General features: G+C 38.2%; 1 protein-coding gene across 1 annotated transcript in view; it reads right to left on the bottom strand.

The window, feature by feature from the left end:
* The window catches only part of TTC39C (tetratricopeptide repeat domain 39C), a 138,770-nt gene extending 115,136 nt beyond the window's left edge, over positions 1 to 23,634 (bottom strand). Inside the window, exon 1 of the mRNA XM_074201786.1 lies at positions 23,453 to 23,634. Within this exon, the coding sequence (XP_074057887.1) occupies positions 23,453 to 23,619 (167 nt within the window). The 5' untranslated portion in view covers positions 23,620 to 23,634. The remainder of the gene's footprint in view (positions 1 to 23,452) is intronic.
* Between the last annotated feature and the right edge of the window lie 1,309 nt (positions 23,635 to 24,943).

Raw genomic sequence — 24,943 nt, forward strand, 5'->3', positions numbered from 1 at the left:
ACATCTGCAATTTTGTATTGCTTTGTTCAGAGAATTTATAAAACAGTTGTGTTGTAATATCCTCCAGCTAGTTGTTACAATGTAACTCCAAAAATACTAATAAGTTCTTAAGTTTAAGGTTTCATTCCTGTAACTTTTCTGCTTTACCAATTAATTCTTTTTAAAGCTAAAAAATTGTCTGGGGGAAGAGAATGTCTAGTCTTATTTCTATTCTTTTTAAATTAGGTACATTAACTTTTAAAACACCAATTAAAACTATATATTAAGCCTCTACTGTGTGCAAAGTAGAGCAACTAGGTTGCACAATGAATAGAATGTCAAACTCATCTTTCTGAGATCATCAAACCTCAAACACTGGCTATGTGACCCTGGGTAAGTCACTTAATCTTGTAAGCCTCAGTTGCCTCATCTGTAAAAAAAATTATCTAGAGAAAGAAGTCTCAAACTACTCCAGTACCTTTGCCAAGAAAATCTCAAATGGAGTCAAAGATTCAGAAACAACTGAAATAAAGTATGCAGATTACTACTATAAAAATAAAAGCTTATTTCACACTCAAATGGGTATAGAAATCTATCTCACCCTAGAGGAAAATAGGGGAAGACAGGGGGATTAAGTGATAGAAGAGAAGAAGATCATGGGGGAGGGTAGTCAGATACAACACACCTTGAGGAGTGACAGGGTAAAAGGATAGAGAGAATAGAATTAATGGGGGTAGGGAAGAATAGGATGGAGGGAAATACAGCTGGCAGTAGCAGCTTCTCTGATGAACTTATGATAAAGAATGCTATCCTTTCCAAAGACAGAGCTGATGGAGTCTGAAAAAAAGACTGAAACACACTTCCCCCCCCACCCACTCTATTTTTCTTGAGGTTTCTTTCCTTGTGGGTGTGGTGATGGTGATTACTTTTACAACATGACTATTATAGTAAGATGAAAAAAATTTTTAAAAATTTTAAAACTAAAAAAATAAAAAAAGTTTAGCTAAGGCAGTTTATTCTTATACTTCCCAGATAATGCATAATGGTTGCCATTTAGAATGCTCATCCTATTAGATCAGAGGTTTAGATATCAAAAAGTTTCACAGAACTTCCAATCTAGTACAGAGAAATTAAAACTATAAATATATGTATATATATTTTCACATAAATACACACACACACACACATATATATATATATATACACACAAATGCATATTATATATTTAAGTACAAAATACAGAAGCAGATTAATAGATGTAGGCAAAATATTATGACAGGTTAAAGGCAGGGAAAGACACTGATAATCACTGATTTGGGAGGGGAAGCCATGGGAATAAGGTAAATCAAAAAAGATTTCCAAAGGGTAACATCCAAACTAAAAAGTAGAAATTCAATGGCAGTTAATGATGGAGAGCATTCCAGGCAAAGAGAAAAGTATAAAGCACTTCTAGAGCAAGGGTCCATTTAAATTAATCTTCATTTATATGTTTTTTTTAAAGAATTACCAAGTCTTTTGGGTGTATATATTGTAGAACTTCAACAAGACTATAACCTTCTAGGGAACTGAGGTCGTCTCATTTCCTTTTCTATATCCCTACAACATCTCATTTAAATATTTAGCTGATAAAAAAAAATACTGTGACTCTAAATAGTAATTGAATTTAATTTATTAAAAACATAACTGGAAATACTTTGTGCTAGGTGTTGGTAATACAAGGCAAAAAAAAAAAACTATACAAAACAAAAAACCCCAGCCCATCCTTGAAAAGATTATATTATAGAGGGATGGACAATATAAACAAATAAGTAAATACAAGGTAATTTTTGAGAAGTGGTTTTATTGGTACTGGTCAATTTTTCAACACACCTTGTTTAATGTGTATAAATATTTTTGTATTCAATCTGCTTTTTAAGTCTTTAAAATTAAATGATGTTATACAGCTCTTGACTATAGACAGAGAAGTAATCTTTAGATTAATAAAATGACAAGTGCTTCTAATTTTGTCTCTTGTGAACAGAATTCTTTTAAATAAGGGAAATATTGGACAATACACTAAAATATATATTAAAAACTTAATTACAATATCAGAGTAGTCTGCAAGAGAGCATCCAGGGTGTAAATACAAAGTATCACTAGGGTTTATTTGATATTATTTGAAGTTTCACAAAGTGTACATACTTATTGGGATAGAATTAAAATGTCTCACTTTTGTTACTGTTCCACCCCCCCCCATTTTTGCAAGGCAATGAAGTTAAGTGATTTGCCCAAGATCACACAGCTAGGTAATTAATAGGTGTCTGAGGTTGGATTTGAACTCATGTCCTCTTGACTACAGGGCCTCAAAATCAAGTCTTTTTAAAATTCCTCTACATTCTTTAAGATGGGGGAGGAACTTTTTATCTGCTAAGGGTCATTTGGATGTTTATAACATTATTCAGTAGCTATATTTGGTAAAATATTTAATTAATTCACCCCTAAAAAGCTCCTGAATTTTTTCAAATTTGAATCCCACCTATAGTTGAGAACAAAATGGGAGGTTACTCACCCCTGCTTTAAGGTCTATAGCAAATGCTATATCTTCCAGGAAGCCTTCCCAGATTATCCTCCTCAAACCTCACAAAGCATTATGGCAATGCTGTAATGCCCTTATAAATGGAGATACTCCAATGTTAACAGTCCTTTTCTACTAAAACAGAACTTTCTTTAGGGTAAAGATCAATTTAATCTAAAATTTTATCTACTCCAGTGTCTAGCACAGGAATCTCTATATAGTAAGTACTTAACAATAATTATAATAATAATGTTTGTTCTTCATTTTCAAAGAAGTCCATGACATCAGGGAGGTGATGGCACGACAAGCATATGAATTGGATTGGGGTGGGGGGGCTGTGCTAAGTCACCAGTCTCACTTTCCCCTCCAGAGCTATCAGTCCAGTGACCAGATATGAATCAGGATGACTGGAGATGGTCCCAGATGTGAGGAAATCAGGGTTAAGTGACTTGCCCATAGTAAGTGGCAAATGTCTGATGCTGGATTCAAAACTCCTGTTCTCCTGAATCCAAAGTAGACAGTGCTCTGTCTACTACCCAGCAGCAGTAGGTGCTTAACAAATGGTTGCTGAATGACAGAATGAATAGCCATTGAAAGGAAATGAAATACTATATAGCTGTGTACCTCCCAATTTCAATTTTTATTAGCCCTGGTCCTTTTAAGGTAAAGGCAAGATGCCATCATTTTTATTGACCCAAATGGTTTCTATTTCCTCATTAACTAATTAAGAATGATCTTATAAACTTTAATGAATAGAATGTAAAATATTGTTTAGAGTCTTTTTAAATCAACGAAGCTTTTAGAAGTGGCAATAAAGCATATGAGATCATTTCTAAAACTGATAATTTTTAATACTTTTTTTAGATTTTTCAAGGCAATGGGGTTAAGTGGCTTGCCCAAGGCCACACGGCTAGGAAATTATTAAGTGTCTGAGGTTGGATTTGAACCCAGGTACTCCTGACTCCAAGGCCGGTACTCTATTCACTGTGCCACCTAGCCACCCCTATTTTTTTTAATAATTTTAATATTGGTTTATGAGTTCATATTCTCAATTGAACAAAAATTGCAAAACAAAACAGTTCTATTTATTAGCTCTTTCCAACATTCTTCCAGTAGTCTGCTCACTTTTTTCCTGCATTCACTGTAGTTCTCATAACTGTTGAGAAATTCTGCCATTCTCTAGCTTTCAGCACTATTTTGAAGAATTACTACATAATATACTTTTATATCTTCATCAAAATGACTTTGATTTGTATTTCAACCATTCTTATAAAAATTTTTGTGCACATGGGAATATAGTATAGATAAGTAAAAAGATCTGACAACTTTTCCCATGCCTTTGCTATTTTTAATGTATCATACCTTTCCTAAACAATCTACATTTGCCTTATGGTATTGGCTAGAGTTCTACTGTGAAATGGATATAGTTCTCAGCTTTTTTTTAGTCTGTACCAAACAACAACTCTATTTTTCTTGGTACTGTCAAATGTTCATACTGAAAGCCTATATATGAATCATGAATCACTACAAGAAATAGTAATGACTTGAATATTTTTTGGCAAGGCAGTGGGGTTTAGTGACTTAGCCAAAGTCACACAGCTAGGCAATTATTAAGTGTCTGAAGTTGGTCCTGAATTCAGGTCCTCCTGACTCTAGGGCCAGTGCTCCATCCACTGTAACTACCTAGCTGCTCCATGAGTTAAATATTTTATTTTATTTTTTATTTTTTTAGGTTTTTGCAAGGCAAATGGGGTTAAGTGGCTTTCCCAAGGCCACACAGCTAGGCAATTATTAAGTGTTTGAGACCAGATTTGAACCCGGGTACTCCTGACTCCAGGGCCAGTGCTTTATCTACTGTGCCACCTAGCTGCCCCCATGAGTTGAATATTTGATAAAAGGAACATAATGAGTAATCAAATTACACTTTAACATTAACTGATTTTTGGCACTAAAAAGAAAATATATCAACCTGTAGAGTGGGGAAATGTGCATTATTACCATTTCAAGATTAAATAACTAATTTAAAAAATTGTTTTGGTTAAACATGGTTCAATATTAATGCCTTTTCCAAAAGAACTCATTAATATAATTTTCACATGGCTCAAATGAGAAATCTGAAAAGAACAAATTAAATAAATGGAAAGGACTAAAAATGAAAATTGTCATCTATGGAACTTATATTCATAGTTTTATTCTCATTTTGTTTCTACCTATGTGACCTTGGGCAAGTCACCTGAGCTTTTTGCACCTCAGTTTCTTCATATGTAAAAGGAGAAAATTGGGCAGGAGGAGAGGCATCAAAATCAACTCTGTCAATCTTCCAAGTGGAATGTTGCCAAAAATCTGATTAAAATGTAATTGGGAAAAAAATGCAACAAAATAAATAAGTCAGAGAACTATGGCCAAATCCCTACTAATGTTGATAACCTGCCTGAATTTATTCACCAAATGATAAATAAATTCCATCCATGTACTCAATGATTCTGAACTACTACCACTCTACCAGCTGTCATTATTTAAATCTCTAGTAGACCAATTTCTTAATTTTATTCTCCTCAATTCAAATCTTCCAATTCAACCCCAGGTTCCAATAAGGCTTTGCATCTTATTCACAGTGCTTGCTGCAATGTCTGTTCCATAACAACAAACTTGCTTTCATTTTAAATCTTTTCCTTTCCTACTCTTCTGTCTTCTGGCTCTCACTGAGATCTAGCTCCCTCCTTGAAGAGATAGGCATCCTGGCCACTTTTTCCAGCACTAGTGCATTTTTGACTCACTTCCCCCACCCCAAGATGATCCATCCTAAACTCAAGATATACAAAACTGAACTCATTACCTTCCTATCACCCCTCTTTCATCTCAAATTTCCTTTTTATAGTTTAGGGTATCAGTATTCTCTGAGTCCCCCCCAGCTCATAATATAGGTGTAATACTTGAATTTTCACTCTTACACCTCACTATATCCAATCTGTTGCTAAGGTCTCTCAATTTTCTTCATAACATCTTTTTATCTGTCCCCCTCCTCTCTGGGACTCCTTCCAGTCTGGTGCAAGCCATCATCACCTCATGCCTATAATAAAGAGACTACTTAATGTCTCCCTGTCCCAAGTGCTTTCTCACTACAATCCATCCTCCATTCAGCAGCAAAACTCATGTTTCTAAAGCACAGGTTTGACCTTCAGAACAATTGTAAAATCCTGTTTGGCATTCATATCTTAAACCCTTCCCACCTTTCCAGTCTTTCTTATACTTTATATATCTTCATGCTTTTTGGCTGCCATTCTAGGCAGTCCAATAACACTGGCTTACCTTGCTGATCCTCCCACCATTTCCTGATTGAGTATTTTCACTGGTTTTCTTCCATACCTAAAGCTCTCTTCCTCCTCACTTCTGTCTCCTTCCTGTGCTGACTTCCTTCAAGTCCCTGCTAATTCTAATCTTCTAAAATAAGTTTTTCCTGATTTTCCTTCATGTCAGAGCCATCTTTTAGTTGATGAACTTCAATTTACTTTTTATACAGCCTGTTTGTCCAGAGTTGTTTGCATGTTTTCTCTGGTGCTTAGACAGCGAGCTCCTGAAGAACAGGGGAGGTTTTGTCTTTTTTTTTTTTGTATGCCCATGTCTTACCACAATACAAAGGAAGTAATTACTAAATGTTTATTGACTGGCTGGGGTGATGTTGGTGAAGCTAAGGAGCTAGAATATCAGTCTCAAGGACAAACTACAGGATTGAGAACTGGACAAGACTCATGAAAATGAGGAAGAGGCAGCATCAAAGTGGCTTATGGTTTCTTGGGTCTTCCTTCTCCTTCTTCTCTCACTTGATGTAAATGAACAACCATCTTAAAGTACAAGCAATGTCTATGTTCCCTGGACTTCACTGTGAATATTGTTAAGTGTTTCCCAAACCATTACATCATTATGGTTGTTGGGGAAGGCAGGAAGCAGCAATGAAGAGTCACATGATTTAGATGCACCATAGATAGTATGTCTCACAGTTCTAGCTAAGCTCACTAGTAGATAACACTGAGCAACTCAGCAAACGTTTATTGAGTTCTTACTATATACAAAGTAATATGGTAGATAGAATTACAGCAAAGACTCAGTCCTTGCCATTAGAACTTTATAGACAAGTAATGGAGATAAAATATATATAAAATCATTATAATACAAAGTAGAAAAAATGTGATCTATGCCTTTAAGAGATTTAACAAGATGTAAAGATCGGACAGAGGAAGGAGAGATAACTTGCAGTTTTTCTTTTTCTTAGAGGTGTTGTCATAAAAAAAAGCACAGAGACCAAACTCTCAGCTCCAGCACAAAAACTTTGGAACTGTGCTCCCCTGTGCCTCAGGAGCAGAACTCCTCAACTTTCAAAAAAAACAAACAAACCAAAAAACCAAAATGAGTGCTAAACATAGAAAGCTACTATTATGATAGGGATAATAAAAGTGTCATTTCAGAAGAAAGCAGTGACAAAATGTCTATGAGTGAAGTCCCAAAGAGTTTATGAATTGGCCTCAAATTCAAGAAGACCTCTTAGAAGAGTTTTCAAAAAAAGAATTTTTAAAACCAAAAAAGAAATGAGAGTCATGCAGAGAATTATGAAACTGACTGAAGAAAGCAATACCTTTAAAAGTAAAATTGGCCAAATGGAAAAATAAATCAACTCCTTTAAAAGTAAAACTGACCAGGGTGGCTAGATGGTGCAGTGGATAGAGCATTGGCCCTGGAGTCAGGAGTACTTGAGTTCAAATCTGACCTCAGACACTTAATAATTGCCTAGCTATGTGGCCTTGGGCAAGTCACTTAACTCCATTGCCTTGCCAAAATCTAAAAAAAAAAAAAAAAAAGTAAAACTGAGCAATTGGAAAAGGAAAGAAATTCATCTAAAAGTAAAAATAACCAATAGAAAAGGGAAACAAAAAACTAATTGAAGACAACAAAACCTTAAAAATTAGAATTGGTCAAATGAAAACTCTTGGACATCAAAATTTCAAATAAAAACCAAAAGGTTGAAAAAATAGAAGAAAAGTGCCTGAATTTATTCATCTCTTAGAAAAAAATGACCAATGTGGAAAATAGAGATTATGTATGAATTACTGGTCTACCTGAACACCACAATCAGAAAAAGAGCCAGGACAATATCTTGCAAGAAATTACCATGACTGATGCTGAGTGAGATGAGCAGAACCAGAAAAAACACTGTACACCCTAACAACAACATGGGGGTGATGATCAATCTTAAATGGGCTTGCTCATTCCATCATTGCAACAATCAGGGACAATTTTGGGCTACCTGTAACGGAGAATGCCATCTGGGTCAAAGACAGGTATAAAACAATTACAACATGAAAAAAAGGACTATACTGGGAGAAGGCAGAAGCATTAGAGGATAATTAACACCACATGAAGCAGCACAAAAGACCTCTTATAGTAGAGGGAAAGAAGAAAGAGTATGAACACTGAGTAATCTTAATGGATTTGGCTCAAAGAAGGAATAACATACATTCCTAGTTGGGTTTAGAAATTTATCCTACTCTACAGGGAAGTAGGAGGGAACAGTAGAAAGGGTAGATTGAAGGGAATGAGCAACCAGAAGCAAATCATTGTTGAGGAGGGATAAAGAAAAGTACAAATAGAAAGAAGATAGCGGGGCGGCTAGGTGGCGCAGTGGATAGAGCACTGGCCTTGGAGTCAGGAGTACCTGGGTTCAAATCCGACCTCAGACACTTAATAATTACCTAGCCATGTGGCCTTGGGCAAGCCACTTAAACCCATTGCCTTGAAAAATCTGAAAAAAAAAAAGGATGGAGGAAAATTCAGAGTTGGTAATCATAACTGTGAATGAGAATGGGATGAACTCTCCCGAAAATGGAAGTAGATAGTAGAATGAATTAAAAACCAAAAATCTTACAACATATTATCTACAAGTAAAGTAATTTGCAGCCGCAACATGAATGACTTTGAAAGAGTAAGGAATTTTAACTTCAATCAAAGATCTTCAATGGTTATTAACTACTTAATAAACAAAAATCTTCAATGGTTATTCACTACTTAATAAACAGAGGGGGTAAAATGACTTTACTTTGGGAATAAAATATAGGATACTCTAGGAAGGACACTGAGAAGACTCCAAACTATTATATGAATTAATGATGAATTAATATGTAGTAGAATTGAAGAGAGATCAAGCAGGAGATAAGAGTTATAATCATCCAAATAAAGATAAGGAGGGAATGGGAAAGAGAGAAAGCTGTTTAAAGAACCTGATGACTGACTGGAAGGGGTAAAGACAGAAGAGTTAAAGATGACTCCAAAATTTCAAGCTTAGGCACCTGGAAACTACAATGGGTAGGACTTTCAAAAGATAGTTGGGAGGATTAAAAAGTAAACATGTTGGAATCCCTTTATAAACGTGTGTTTGAAAGTTAAGACCTATATGATAGGCCTAAAATGTCATCACTAAATCCAAAATCATTTATTAAATACCTACTATATACCAAGCAATGTGCTAGGTGGTGAGGATATAAATATAGTGAATTAAACAATGCCCACTCATGAAGACCTTATGAATATTGTAAAAGGGAAGAAGAGTAAAAATAAGAGTATGTAAAGTAATATTAATAAAATAAATAAATTCAAAGTGATTAAATAAAGAGAAGTTTGGAAGGGAAGGTACTAAGCAGGGAACAAGTAACCAACACATTGCTTTATGTGTTGAAAATTTTTAGAAGCAAGAATCTCACTGTGCAACCAAATGTTTTAATACTTAAAGTTTCATTAAAATTAAGTCTAGCTTTGTATAATAATAAATAGAATTTAAATAGTACTTTTTAATTTTTATTTAAGGCAATAGGGTTAAGTGATTTGTGTGAGGTCACACAACTAGGCAATTTCTAAGTGTCTGAGGCCGGATTTGAACTCAGGTATCCCTGACTCCAGGGCTCTAGCCATTGTGCCACCTGGCTGCCCCCCCCATAAAGAGTACTTTAAGATTTGCAAAGTACTTTAAAAAGCACTTATCTCATTTTATCTTTACTCCAATCCTGGGAGGTTAATATTATTATTATAATATCTTGAAGGAATAATATTATTATACCAATCTTACAAATAAGAAAACTGAGACAAAGAGAGTTAAGTTACTTGCCATGGGTCACACAGTTAGGACGTGTCTGAAGTCAGATTTGAACTCATGAAAGATGAGTCTTCCTGACATTTGGTCTGGTACTCTGTTCATTGTGCTATAATAACTTATAAAGCCAATAAAATTAAAAATTTCCCTAGGAAGCATCCTGGCCAAAGGCTTTATAAACTATGTCACTGAGATGTCTTAAGGAAAAGAACACTGGCCTTTGAGTTAGAAAACTTGGGCTCCAGTTCTAGTTTTCCTAATTACTTGTAATGTAACCACAGTCTGAGCTTCTCTCAATATTCTAGGAACTTCATATAGGGATACTACCACTTGCAATGGTTAGGCCAGAGTATTGTTGAAAGGAAAGCACTTTGAAATAAAATTTAAAAAAAGATGTAAATAAGTATTTTTCTTTTTTATTGATATTTTATTTTTCCAATTACACTATAAAGTCTTTCAACAATCATTCATTTACACATTTATAAGCTACACAATTTTCTTCCATTGTCCCTTCCCACCTTCCCTCTTCTCAGTGGTGAATGAATAGTCTAGAGAGCATTGTATGTGTACATTGGTGTTTAATATATTTACATTTTAGTCATTTTGTGTAAGAGGAATTAGAACTAAGGAAAAAAAAGAGAAAAAACCATGGGATAGAAAGAAAAACATAAGAGAGATTTTTTAAAAAAGTGAACATTAGTGTCCATTCAAATTCTGTGGTATTTTGGGGATTTGGGGGGGGTTCTTTCATCTGGATAAAGATGGCATAATGGGTTTCCCAGGATTGTCCCAGCTCAATGAACTACAGAGAGGAGCTGCATCTATCATAGTTGATCCATTCACAATGTTGGGCAAACTAGGTAGCACAGTGGATAAGCACTGGCCTCAGAGAAAGGAGGACAGAAATTCCATTCCAGCCACAGCTGTGTTAACTTGGACAAGTCACATAATCCTAAATGTCCCGCATCCAGGGCTATCTCCAGTCATTTGAGTCACATCTGGTCACTGAGCCCAGATGATTCTGGAGGAAAAAGTGAAATCGGTGACTTAGGACAACACCCCCTCACTCAAATCCAACTCATGTTTTTCATGGCATAACCTTTCTAATGCCATGGTCCTCTTAGAGAACAAATGACCAAAAACAAAAACAAAAAAAAAACCCAAACCAAAATCAAACCAGGTTAAGCATACACAGTTCTCTTAGTTGTGCTCCCTTTGCTCAGCATCAGTTCGTGTAATTCTTTTCATGTTTCTCTAGAGTTCAACCATTCATGGTTTCTTTAGAACAATGTACTTCATAAGATTCATATACCATAACTTGTTCAACCATTCCCCAGTTGATGGATATTCCCTCAATTTCCAATTCCTTGCCACTGCAAAAAAAAAAAAAAGAGCTGCTACAAATATTTTGAATATATAGAACTTTTCCCATTTTTAATGATTGGTATTGCTGGGTCATAATTTCATATTGATCTCCAAAATGGTTGGATTAGTTCACAACTCTACTAAAAAATGCATTAATGTCCCAATCCTCCTGCAACCTCTCTAATACTGATCATCTTTCCTTTTTGTCATTTTAACCAAGGTGTAAAGTGGTACCTTACAGTTGTTTTAATTTTCAGAAAATAAGTATTTTTCAAGATTGCTGCTTTTTTTTTATTATTCTATACTTTTATAGGCAATAGAAATGGATTTAAAATGATCTCTTCAAATATGTCTATACTATTAATTTTTTTCTATTTCTAGTTTACCTAATCTTATTTCCTTATTTACCTCTCCCACTGAGATAGTTATCTAAGCTTCAATCATTTAAATTAAGTGACTTCTCCTAATTGGGTCAATAATAAAACATCACTTTTATCTCCAGATAAGTCTCACCTACCACCATTAATCAGTCTTACTAAAAAGTCATCAACATTTCAAGCTTTAAGCTACTTCCCAAACTTTTCACCAATGCAACTAAAAAAAGAGGAAAATGAAACTGAATTTTCATTTTTTTTTCTCCCCTATAAATTCTCTCAAAGGGATGTTAACCAACAATACAACAAAGTACAGTAATCCACAATTTGATAGAACTACTTAAAGATTATACTGTTACTTCCAGGAAAATGAATTCTTTTGCAATTTTAAAAGTATTTCATCAAAGAGCTTTGCAAATAGGAACTGAATTTCCCTTCCTGGATAATGAAATAACAAACAATTTGCCTTCCTTTAGGTTAGAACTAACCTTAACTATCATAATTCCATTCATTTGGCTTTATTATTTGTTAAGGTTTTATTAAAGCTAAAGCAGAGTTCAGAATTTGTCATTGCTTTAATTGCCCAGTACAACTACCTGAGACAATATACTTCAACTCTATATCAAGAGAAACAGTCAAAATTCTTTTACTCATGTCTTGCCAAATTTACTTTGGCAATCTTTCTAGAAGAACAAGACTCTAATTAGACATCAAGGACACCTCCCTTTAACATTTGTGTTTATGGATGCTGTACAAACAGGCATAGTTCAAGGCTGATTGTTAAAGATCATTGCCCAATTCCTGAAATCTTATGTAACTGTCAAAGCCCTACCTAAAAGTCACTTGCTCCCAAAAGGCCCCCTCCCTAGTCACTGGGAACCATACTCTTCAGTCCAAGAACTTCACTATACAACCCTCTAATGAATTCAGTACCTATTATCTTCATTATCAATGCAATGGATGTCCCTACTAGGCAGTAAACTCCAAGAAGTTACAGACTATTTCTTAGCTATTTTTTTCCTTTCCTAATGCCTGCCACATTGAATTGGACACAATAGTTGATTGATAATCGTTGACTATAAGGCCAGTGCTCTTTCTTAATCTTCTCTACGTCAGGAATGCTTTCAAGCACTAATAGAAATTGAATAATTTCAAAATTAGTGACATATTGAAACCGCCCAAAGCACAATCTGACACGGAGTATCTGAAGGAGTGTTCCTAAGTAAACTGAGCCTTTCACTGAACAGGTAGATTTTAAAAGTAATGGGGAAGAAAGTCAGGAATACCATTATTCCACTGACAATTCTCTCTCACAGCACCAAACAAATGTGTAGCTAATGACCAGCCCATTTCTTTATCCCAGATCTAAATAAAAGTAGACAAATAAATGCTTACTTTATAGAAGACATAGACTTCAAGCTCCTTCTTACATTACATATCAGCTGCCAATACAGAGAAAAACCTTTTAAGATTCAAATTCAAAGAAAACAAAATAAATTCAAAGCCAAGCTAGTGATTCACTAGACTAAAAGTAATCCTGTGTGTCCCAGATTAAACTTTAAATGTAGTTTCTTCCCATCCAATAAAAACCAAATTGAATTTGAGCGGAAAATTACCTCTGCAGTCATATGTACTAGTCCAATATGTACTAGTCCAATATGTACTAGAAAGGAATCCTCACTATAATGTACCTATGGAGTGGTCACATGAGACCTTCAAGGAAGTGGGAACCTACCACCTCTGAGGTAATCCATTTCACTCACAGACAGCACCAATTGTCAGGAAGTCTGTCTTCACATATAGTCCAAACCAGCCTTTTTTACAACTTCCACCTCATTTCTCCTGATTCTATTCTTTGGGACCAAAGAGAACAAGCCTAATTCTTCCTTCTCCAGTCTTCATATGACACGGATTCATTCACTAGTCTTGTTGCCTTCCTCTGAAAATGCTTCAGTTTATCAATGTCCTCTTTCAATCCTACTTTCCATTAAGATTCTGTTAAAAAAACATCACCTTCTACAATGCCTTTACTGATTTCCCTCAACTGCCAGTGCCCTCTCTAACTACCTTGTAGCTCACTACCATATATTTTTATTTTACTGATTCTGCATATACCTATGAATATACGAATTGTCTTTACTAATAGAATAGAAGCCATAAAATTTGGTCTCCCTGACCACCCCCTCCCCGCTGATAGCACCATTCTTCCCATCTCCCAGATTCATTACCTCAGTGAAACTTGGCTTTGCTATCTCTACCACACATTGCAATGCAATCAAATAGTCTGAGTTCAAGTTCCCATCACTTTTTGCCTAGATAATTGCAAGGACTTCTAATTGGCTTCCTCACCTCAAGTCTATCCCACCTTAATCCTTCCTTCACACTTCCAGTTATTTTTCTTAAGCTTAGATTTATGCTAACCTCCTATTTAATAAACTTCAATGGCTTCCTGTTGCTTCTAGGATCAAATATAAACTCATGTTTGGTTTTTAAAGCCCTTTACAACTTGGCCCCAAACTATCTTTCCAATCTCATTATATACTGCTTCCCTTGTCACACTTTAGGTCCAAAAGCCAGGTCCACCTCTCTGTTCTTCATTCTTGCCATGGCTGTCCCCAGTGCCTGGAATTCACTACTTTCTAACAGAATTCCTATTTTCCTTCAGGTTGCAGTTTTCAAGCACCACCTTATACACTATACCTTTCTAATCTTCACAACTGCTCATGTTCTCTTTAACCAACCTGTGTTTAACTACCATATATTTATACTTACATGTGTACAGGTTGTCTTTCCTGATAGAATTTCATCTCCTTGAAAGTAGGTACTCTCATCTTTGTCTTTGCCTTCAAGCACTTAGCAAAGAGGTTGGCATATATTAAGTACTTAATAAATGCTTAATTAATTGTTTCAAATCACTTCTTCTCTAATTTGTTAAAAGTGTATGAGATACAAATTTACCAGCCAATAAGGTTGGACCAAATGATCTCTCACATTCCTCCCTGCTGCCCTCCTGGCTTGCCATCTCCCACTGTTTCTCCAACATCTTAAAGTAGATGTCCTATAGACATGTTAATCTCATCATACCACAATTCCGACTCTCTTTCACCTTCTCTCCCCGCCCCCATGTATAATCTTGTAGTCAAGGTTCATCCAATTCACCTTTGAAACATCTATCAAATATGCTCCCTTCTCCTCTCAGATATTAGTACTACAGCCTCTTCTTCTCATACTTGGGACTACTTCAGTAGCCTGCTGGTTGGTCTGCCTACCAAAAGTTTTCCCCAACTCCAATCCATTCTCCATTCAGCTACCAAAGTGATTCTCCTAAAGAGCAAGTTTGACCATTATCTCCCTACTCAATAAAGTCTATTGCCTCCTGACCCTCTTCAGGTTCAAATAGATATGTTTAAAAATCCTTCAAAATCAACCTAACCCAACACATACACATCCATACACAGCCACAAACACATCCATACACAGCCACAAACACACACTCTTTCCAGTTTTCTTAGACTTGCTACTCCCTCATTGCCCTCCCTCCAAATCTCAACTCTAGACATCTTCCCTGGTCATTCTACTAGGTCTGGAATGTGCTCCCTGCAACCTTCCAGTCCTGGCTCTCCTGACTTTCTTCAAGTCTCATCTAAAACCTCACTTTCTATAGGAAACCTTTCCTAGCCCCCCCCTTTAATGCAAATGTCTTCCCTTTGTTGATTATTTTCAATTTATTCTTTACTTATTTGTATACAGTTATTATTTGCATGGCATCTTCCTCTCTTTATAATATGGGAGACATCTTTTGCCTTTTTTTGTATCTCTAGCACTTACTATAGTACCTGGCACTAGGAGCTTAATAAATGCTTACTGACTGACTAACTTTCAACTCTAAATTCTATGAGCCTATAAAATATTTGAAGGGACAAGCAGAACTGTTTTACTTAACCCTAGACAGATACACTAAAAGTAAAAGCTAAGTCACAAGGGAAGTATTTAAGGTTTAATATAAAGAAAAAACTTCCTAACATTTACTTATTCAAAAAAAATGAAGGGGCAGCAAGTTAGTCCTCAAAGATCTTCAAATCAATAAAACCTTTATTTGGCACCAACTATGTAGTTAAGAGATGCAAAGGTCACAAGGAGGGTTCCTGCTTTCAAAGGTATTACTTTCTACTAAGCGGGAAAATTTTACATAGAAGTAAATATAAAATATTTATCCAAATAAATAGAAAGTAATTTCATAACAGGAGAGGTAATAAGCCAGAAAAATCAGACAAAGCCTCTTGTAGGAGATGAATAAGCTGAACCTTGGGAGAAGTAAGGAAGACCTTTGATTCAGTAATACCACTGCTTAGGTCTATATCTTAAAGAGATCCAAAAAGGGGAAAAAGGATCTACCTGTACAAAAATATTTTGTAGCAACTTTTTGTGGTGATTAAAAATTAGAAATCAGTCCCATAAATTATTGTTATTAATAAAGGTCCCATCATTAATTGGAGAATGGCTGAACAAGTTGTGGTATTGATTGTATTAGAACACCTTTGTGCTATAAGAATTGACAAGCAAGATGATTTCAGAAAAACCTGGAAAGACATATCAACTGACACAAAGTGAAGTAAGTTGAAGTAGAACACTGTATCCAGTAATAGTAACTGTGAATGACAATTATTCTCAGCAATACAATGATCCAAAATAATCCCAAAGGACTCATGATGAAAAATGCTGTCCTCCTCCAGGAAAAAGAACAGATGTTACCTGAATACACACACACACACACACACACACACACACTTTTTCTCTTTCTATCTTTCTAGTTTTATATAAAATGACTAATATGGAAATGTTCTACATGATTGCATATGTATAACCTATATCAGATTGCTTAGCATTTCAGGGAGGTGGGAAGAGAAGGATAGAATTTGGATCTCAAAACTTTTTTTAAAAGATAAAAATTGAATTAGCATGCAATTAGGGAAAAACCAAAACATTATTTTAAAAAAGAAGTTAAGAATAATGTTCCAGGTAATGAGGGCAAGCCCATTACAACAGCAAGGAGAGAGGATGTAGAATGTTTAATATCATGTCTCAAGAGGAGCAAGCAGGACAATTTGGAAGATATGACATGAAGGGAAGTAATGTGAGATCACTATGGAAAGGTAACTTTTGGACAGACTGTCAAGGCTTTTAATGTCAAAATGGAGAGTTTATATTTTATTCTAGAGGCAACCACTGGAAAACCACTAGAGTTTCTTGAACATTGTTCTGTGTTTTGGGGATATCAGATTGGCAGCTTGGTGGAAAAATACATTAAAAAAGAAAAAAGAAAAGTGGGCAAGGAGCCTGATTAGGAGACTACTCTAGTAATCCAAGAGTCTGAACTAGGGTAGTGACCAAGCAAGTCATCAGAAAGGCATTGATATTTGAAATGTTAGGGTACTAAAATCAACAGGACTATCAACAGAAGGGAACGAATCATTTTAAAAAAGCAGTGTCTGGCATACTGTAGGCACTTAAATATTTATTAAGTGGCTGAGAATCAAGGTTGACTTCAAGGTTCTAAATCAGTCCAATTTACTGGTCTTCTCAACAATAATAGCAAAGTGGGGCAGCTAGGTGGCGCAATAGATATAGCACTAGCGCTGGAGTCAGGAGTACCTGAGTTCAAATCCGACCTCAGATACTTAATAATTACCTAGCTGTGTGTTCTTGAGCAAGCCTCTTAACCCCATTGCCATGAAAACCCCACCCCCCAAAACAACAACAAAAAAACAACCCAATAATATCAAAGTTAGAGGCAGGTGGGGTTGAGAAGGTTAGTAAATGATTTTGGTTAGCTTGGACACACAATACCAAAGGTGTATCAAATTGCCCATTATTGCTATGTATTCTGTGGAGTATCCACAACTTTAAAGCATACCTCTCCATTTCTCTTGGATGAAGGTCTTTCTTATTGACAGAAGCACTGTAAAAACAATAGCAATAACAACAAAATACTTGAAAATTAGAGTAGATGTAGGCTAAATGGTGTTGGAACATGGTCTACCTTAGAGTAGGTTTGTGTCTTTACAGTGGGAAGAACAACATGGTATTTATGGAGAACAGCATCATGAACTGAGAGATTAGTGCAGAAAACTAAGGAGAAAGGCCAAGTGTCAGACAACCTTTGTAAATTTTTTTTAGGTTTGTCTCTAAACCAGAAAAGGAGAGGAAAATTTGTCAGTTCCTTAAGTCTACTTCTCTTGGCTCCAAAACTCAATGTTTGTTAGGCTAGTGCTTTAAGTACATGCTGATAGAACTATGGTTCAGATATAAGTTTAAAAAGGGTTTGTGGGCTAACAGAGAAATTAACAACCTTTTTTTATTCTGGAAAAAATATTTCTAGTTACTAGCAACTGAGTGGCAGACTTTGGTAATACCTCCATCTAATTTGTTCAATATTAACCTTTCTCTCAATATCCCATCTTGAATTTCCAACTGTCTATTGGACATCTCTGACCAGATGGATATCTTGAAGACATCTTAAACTCACTATCTTCCCCAGAAACTCTTCCCTGTTGCTAACTTCCTGATTACTGTAAAAGGTACCACCATCTTCCAGGTAACCTAACTCATAATTTAGGTGTAATCCGAGATTCCTCATTTTTTCACCTCTCCTCAATCCCCTCTCCCCCCATATCCAGTCTACTCTAAATGCTTGCCAATTTATCTTCACAATTTCTCTTGTATATTCCCCTTCTCTCCTCTGCTATCACTGCCAACAGCCCAGTGAAGTATTATTACCTCATGGACTACCCCTGCAATTGACAGCTTAATTGATCTCCTTGCTTCAGAAAGTCTTTCCCCTCTAGAATTCATCCTGCACTCTACTGTCAAAATGATTACCTAAAGTGCCAATCTAATCACACCATTCTCCTACATCCAACAAATTCCAGTGGTTCCCTTTTACCTCCAAGATCAAATATAAATCCTTTATCATCCAAAGTCCTTCCTAACCTGCCCTCCACCTCCATCTTGATAATCTTATCACTTACTATTCCCAAACTCCTAACTCCACAAATTTTCGCTGGCTGTCCCCCATGCCTAGAATGCTTTTTCTTCCTCCTCTCCACTTCCTGGTTTCTCTGGCATCCTTCAAGTCTCATTAAATTATTACTTTCTGCAAAAGGTCTTTTCTAGTCCTCTTTAACTATCATTCCTTAATCTTGAGACTATTCCCAATTTAACCATTATATATAGCTTGTTTGTAAATAGTTGTTTGTATGTTGTCTCCCCATTAGACCATGAGTTCCTAAAGAGTAGACACATTTTTTTGCCTTTCTTTTTCTTCCCAATACTTGGCATAGTACCTGGGCCAGTAGGTACTTAATAAATGCTACCTGACTTGGTAGTTTATTCAATAGGCCTGTATATAAGACATGACTCCTGTCTTCATTGTGTAACACAAAAGAGTATTAGACTGAGTTCTAAACCCAGCTTGACCATGAACTAGCTAAATCCAGTTCAAACAGATATTCTAAAGTTTTGATTGGGAAAATTATGTCAGTAACATCATTTTCACACCTTTAGGCTTTCCATCCCCCCCCCCCCCAAGTCTCTTTTGGGTTTTTTTGGAGCTCTCTTGTTCAGGAATTTGGAGTCATCACTATTTTGAACTTATTGTGTACTTCTTAATTCATGCCCCTAAGTAAGGGGACCATAGACATAATCAAATCACTGCAGAGTACCTATGTACATCTTGCATAGGTAGTAACTTCATGTTCTCAATCATACCACAACATAAATACTAAGTTCCAAATTAAGATACTGATGAAAAACATACACTTTGGTGACCATATGGAAAGTCATGCATTTCTCCTGCTGAGAAAATCACAGATCTTTTTCTTATTCCTCTAGGCAAAACAGTTTTTCAAAGACCAGTTTTTTTTAAAAGGTTAAGCAACTCAACTATCTACTACTGGGGTTCAGAAGTATAAGGAGAAAAGGCAGCTTGGAAGAAGCAATGGATAAGCACTGACCCTGGAGTTAGGAGGCCTTGACTCAGATACTTAATACTTAGCTGTGGGACCTTGGGCAAATCACTTGCCTTGTCAAAAAAAAAAGGTTTAAGAATAAAGCCCATGTACCTTCAAATTCTTCATTTTAGCCTAGTTCCAATCTCTTCCTTCTAATCCCTACAAAAACACACGCAAAATAACAAAATTCATTAAATTTGAGCTATATCCTTTTACTAGTCGTCTACACATAAAAAAAACTAAAATTCAAGGAATGACCAAAATGTAGGCAGCAGAGTGGAAGAAGAGATGGAAATTAGTCTTTGAATTACTAGAGCTTACTATATACATAGATATGAAGGCCAAATTGAGGAAGATTCTCTACATTCATCCTAACAAGTTTGATGGAAACCAAAAAGAAAATTTAAAAGAACCAGGAAAATAATCCCTAATCATTTGCCAATCAACCTAAAAAGAAGCTACTTTTTTTTCAAAAGGAAAGTTCAACAGTGTTAGGGGAAAATGCATAAGTCAGTAATTTGACTACCACTAATTTATCATCTGCCATAATTATAGGCAGAAACAAGGTTAAAGTTTACCTTTGTCTTTCTACATAGTTGGAAGCTCAAAAAATATTTGTGGACTAGAACTAAATTCTATGCATGAAAAGAGGGTATATTTTTCAAGCAAATGAGGAGTATAACTAAGAAGATTTCCAGGGTAATGTTTGTCTACTGAAAAGAAGATCCTTTTCAAGCACTTTCAAAATATCTATTTAACTACAAATATGCCTGGGCCTGGTAAGATCACTATGATTAGAGCAATAAATAAATAACAAACACAAGATCCTGGAGTTTGAGTCCATAAGCCCAGTTAGCTTTGCACTGCTTGATGACCATCGTTAATGCTTTAAGACAACCAAGGACACAAGAGATATGAATCAAAACAATTCTGTTACTGCTAATCATAAAGTCCCTCAAAGATGAACAAGTAGACTTCTCTCTATGGAAAATTGTCTATGATGCTGTTGTTGGCTAATACTGCTTAGGCTCGTACATGCAGCATACTTCCAAATAATAAAATTTCATTAAAAAATACTGTGGCATGGGGGCAGCTAGGTGGCACAGTGGATAGAGCACCGGCCCTGGAGTCAGGAGTACCTGGGTTCAAATCCGGCCTCAGACACTTAATAAAATTACCTAGCTGTGTGGCCTTGGGCAAGCCACTTAACCCCACTGCCTAGCAAAAACTTTAAAAAAACCCAACAAAAAAATACTGTGGCTTACTAAATAAACGTGTAGATTCAAATCCTGTCATACTGTTAATGTAATATTAGACACATCACTTAACTTTTCAGTGCCACTAGGAAACTTTCTAAGACCAGAAGTTTGAGCAGTCCAAGGTAGAGGCAATTTCCCCACCAGGAGTTCCCAAACCAATGAAATGTATTTGTAGAAATAGATACACAATATGATGCACAAAATATCCTTATCCTAATTGCAATGTAAACTATTTCCTTTTCTTCATTTCCATGAGAATCTACTTCTCTAAATAACTATGTCTCACAGGTAAAGATGGTTATTTTTTTTCCTAGTTCTAATACTGAGTTAATGACAATAAAAGAAGATAATAATAACTGACTTTTTTTTAAAGGTTTTTGTGAGGCAAATGGGGTTAAGTGGCTTGCCCAAGGCCACACAGCTAGGTAATTTTATTAAGTGTCTGAGGCCGGATTTGAACCCAGGTACTCCTGACTCCAGGGCCGGTGCTCTATCCACTGTGCCACCTAGCCACCCCAATAACTGACTTTTAAGTAACATTCATTTTTTAAGTTTGCAAAGCCTTTTGTGTACATTGTTTCACTTACTCTTCAGAACAAAAAGTATCATTATCCCTGTTTTAAAGAAAAAAGAAACTGAAGTACAGAAAGTGAAATGACTGACCAATGGTTACACAGCTAGTAAGAAAAAAAATAGAGATCATAGGATTTAGAGTTTAATGGGACCTGCAGGATTGAAATGCCAGGTTTTCCTGAATCCAAGCTGTGCTGCTTTCCAGAGAAGCAATGATATCTAGTGGATGGACAGCAACACAAGAATGAAAGATGCCAATGTGGGGGGGGGGGCAGCTGGCTAGGTGGCACAATGGATAGAGCACTGGCCCTGGAGTCAGGAGTACCTGGGTTCAAATCCGGCCTCAGACACTTAATAATTACCTAGCTGTGTGGCCTTGGGCAAGTCGTTTAACCTCATTTGCCTTGCAAAAAAAAGAAAGAAAGATGCCAATGTAAACTGAAATCAGGAATTTTCTAAATTCAGCATCCAAATTGCAATAATTAAAAATAGCCTTAAAGATACTTTGTTTTAGAAAACAAAGTTGACCAAAATGGATTTTATGGAAAAAAAGTTAGAAAAGAAGAATTGTTTGGAAATTATGAAGAACACTGGTTTTCAACATCAGAAATCAGATTTTAAAAAAATCTATAGGATATATGATATATGATGACAACCTTTTTTTTCAAACTTTTAAAATACTGCTTGGGGAAGCAAGGATGGAGAGGAAAAGGACCAGGAAGTGGGAAACCAAACTATTAAATCAAACTATAAATTAAATTTATGGTTTTCATTTTTACTTCAAAGGCTATCTGCATGTCATTTCCACCAGAAGAATTTTGCTCACTTCACATCATTCTCCTAAAATAATATTTGCTTACACAACTCTCTGGAGGAAACAAGTATTATTTGAGTGACAGATATATCAATAATTTAAAGATGACCAGAAGAGTTTGCACATTATATAAGATATTAAATAATAATTTCTTGGAAAAGGGGTTATCAGAATGTCACGGGGGAGGAGACTAAATCCTGAACCTCTCAAAGTACCCTAACAAAGAGTAAAAATAAAACATGGTGAATTCCCTCACTATTCTTCAATAAGTCATAGTATGGCTCTATAAAACGACATCTAGGCAATTAATTATTTAACAAGAAAGACTACAAACAAATGAGTCCTTTAAATCCTCACCGTTCATTGCCTTTGAAAACAGGTCAGTAAGCTTAAATCTGGATGAAAAGGGTTTTGTGTTATTTACAGAGAAAAAAATCTAAAAATGTGACATGTTTACCTATAAAATTCACATGCCTCAAAGACTCTTTCCTTGCCTGGTGAAAACAATGTAGCAGTTCCAACTTAGTGGAAGTAACCATCAGCCCTCTGAAAGATCCAACATCTTTAAAGGCTGTTCTGAAAGACTCGCTTGTAATCTCTAGTTATTCTTGAAGCTCTTGTAGTAACAATGTATCATGCACCATCACTTCAACCAAACCAAATTTTAATATGCAAAGTGGCTGACAGCTAAAAGTTTTCAGGAAATATATTTAACTGCAAATGTGAGTCAAAGACTTCAAAACATATGCCTACTTGCTTGGGGGGGGGGGGGGGAAGATGCTTAGAAAATGAATGCTTTCCCGCTATCTTCAAGCATGTGTCTACAATGTGGCTAACTTTTAGCTATATTCTCTTTATAAAAGCCCAAACCACAAAAACCTGCTACTTTTTCTTGTTATTAAAAACTCAACTACATACGCGCACGCACACACACAAACACAAACAATATTCCTCCTCTCCCCCCCGAATTCTCATCTTAGTTTTCAAAGACCAGATATTTCAGACCAGGAAGGAAAAGCACTAAATAGTTAACAAACTGGGGGGATCCGCACATCAAGCACAAGGCAAAGGTTCTCTCTCCAGCCTAGGATCACAAGGCAATTCTGACTCAGTTTCCTCCCCGGACCAACCCTAAAGCGCTCTCCAACAAGAAGAGATGCAGGGGCACCGGTGAAGGTGCACACTTGCCCTCCGCACACCTCCCGGGAGAGGGAGGGAGGGACGGATGGATGGGGGGGCAGCTTCAGAGAGAAGGAACGCGCCAGGCACAGCTCGGAGGGAGGGCTCCGGGCTGACTGCGGCGCGGCTCCTTTGTGGTCGGGGCGGTGGGCGCGGGGTGGGCTCCCGGCCCGGTGAAGGAGGGGAGCGGCGGGGAGGCGCCGGCCGTCACCTGTATTGTTTGAAGAGCTGGTCCGACTCTCGGAAGCCGTTGTTGAGCAGCATGTTGATGCCGGCCAGGGCCAGCTCGGCATCGTGCAGGGGCGCCGCGGCCGCCGAGCCCGCCTCGCTCTCTTCCTCGCCCAGCCGAGGCGGCTGCTGCTGCTCCGACCCGGCCATGGAGGCGGCGGGGAGCGGGCAGAGCCGAGGGGCACAGCTGCAGGGAGAGCCGGGAGGAGGAGCTGCGGCTGCGGCTGCGGCTGCGGCGGCGACTCCGGGACGCGGCCGAAGCCCGGCGTGCGGGGCCGCCGCCGCCGGCGATTACTCAGCAGCCGCCTCTCTCCGCTCCGCTCCGCTCGGCCCGAGATCGCGGTCAAGGCCGAGAGAAACCCGTTTCCGGGGAGCCCCCGAGCCCGTGGCCAGGCTCTCCGGGGGGCCGCGGCGCCTCCCCCACTTCCTGCAGTGCGCGGCTCCCCTTCCGAAGCCCCGCTGCAGGCTCGGCCCCGGCCGGCCCCCACGCGCCCGGGCCCGGAGGGGAGGCGGAGGGCGGCGAGGGGACGAACTGCCCGCCCCGGGGCTCCCACGCGCGGCCGGCGCCCGGCCCTCTTCCGCTCACGGAGGCGAGCCTGGGCTCCTCGGCCCCCTGAGCCCGCAGCCGCGCCGCCGCGGGGCCGAGGGCTGCAGCCGGCGGGCAGCGCCGCCAGAGGGCCCCCGCTCCCTCCCGCCTGGGCTCCGGGCGGCCCGAGCCTCGTGCGAGCCCGCCTGCTCCCGTGCAGCGCCTGCCAGAAGAGCACACCGCCATCCCCCGCCCCGGGCCGGACCGAACCATCCTGTGCAGATGCGGGGGGGGGCGAGAAGAGGGAGAGGAAGAAGAGCCGACTGGAGGAAGGAAAGAAGGCGCGCGGAGGCAAGGGAGACGCGTACGAAAATAGAAGCAGAAGCAGAACCTGGGCTGCGAACCAAGAACCGTGAGGGAGGATGAGGGCCACACACAAACTCCACCTGCTCCTCCCCTCGCCCCTCGGTGCTTGTGCCACGTTCCCAGACCCCAAGTGGCTCACGGGCCCAAGCTCTGCCCCGCTTCATGCCGCCTGGGTCACACGCAGCCCTCCCCCACGCCGAATCTCCTTCTTCATTCTGACAGTTAGGCTCCGCCCTCTCTCTTTACAGTAGCCAATCCCTGGGGGGGAAGGAAAGAAAGGGGCGGGGCAGTCCGCTGGGACACGTGGGGGGGCTTGCTGCAAAAAGGCGAAGATTCCTGCCTTAGCTTTGTTGGGAGCGATCAGTCCCTGGACCCCCGTTTGTTCCTGGAAGTGCCCCAAAGGTGTCCCGACCCGGTGCCTTCACCTTCCTCACCTGTGGATCCTGTCCGGGTGGTTTTTGTGTTGTTGTTCCTGTCTTTATGCATTTTAGGATGCCTTGAAAATGTAGAATCCTCAGCCTCAAATGCCAGAAGCTTCCTCTATTTCTCAGAAAGAAAAAAGTAGGAAAGCACAAGTAAAGA

The sequence above is a fragment of the Macrotis lagotis genome, chromosome X, assembly GCF_037893015.1.
Source record: "Macrotis lagotis isolate mMagLag1 chromosome X, bilby.v1.9.chrom.fasta, whole genome shotgun sequence".
In the NCBI taxonomy this organism is placed as follows: Eukaryota; Metazoa; Chordata; class Mammalia; order Peramelemorphia; family Peramelidae; genus Macrotis; species Macrotis lagotis.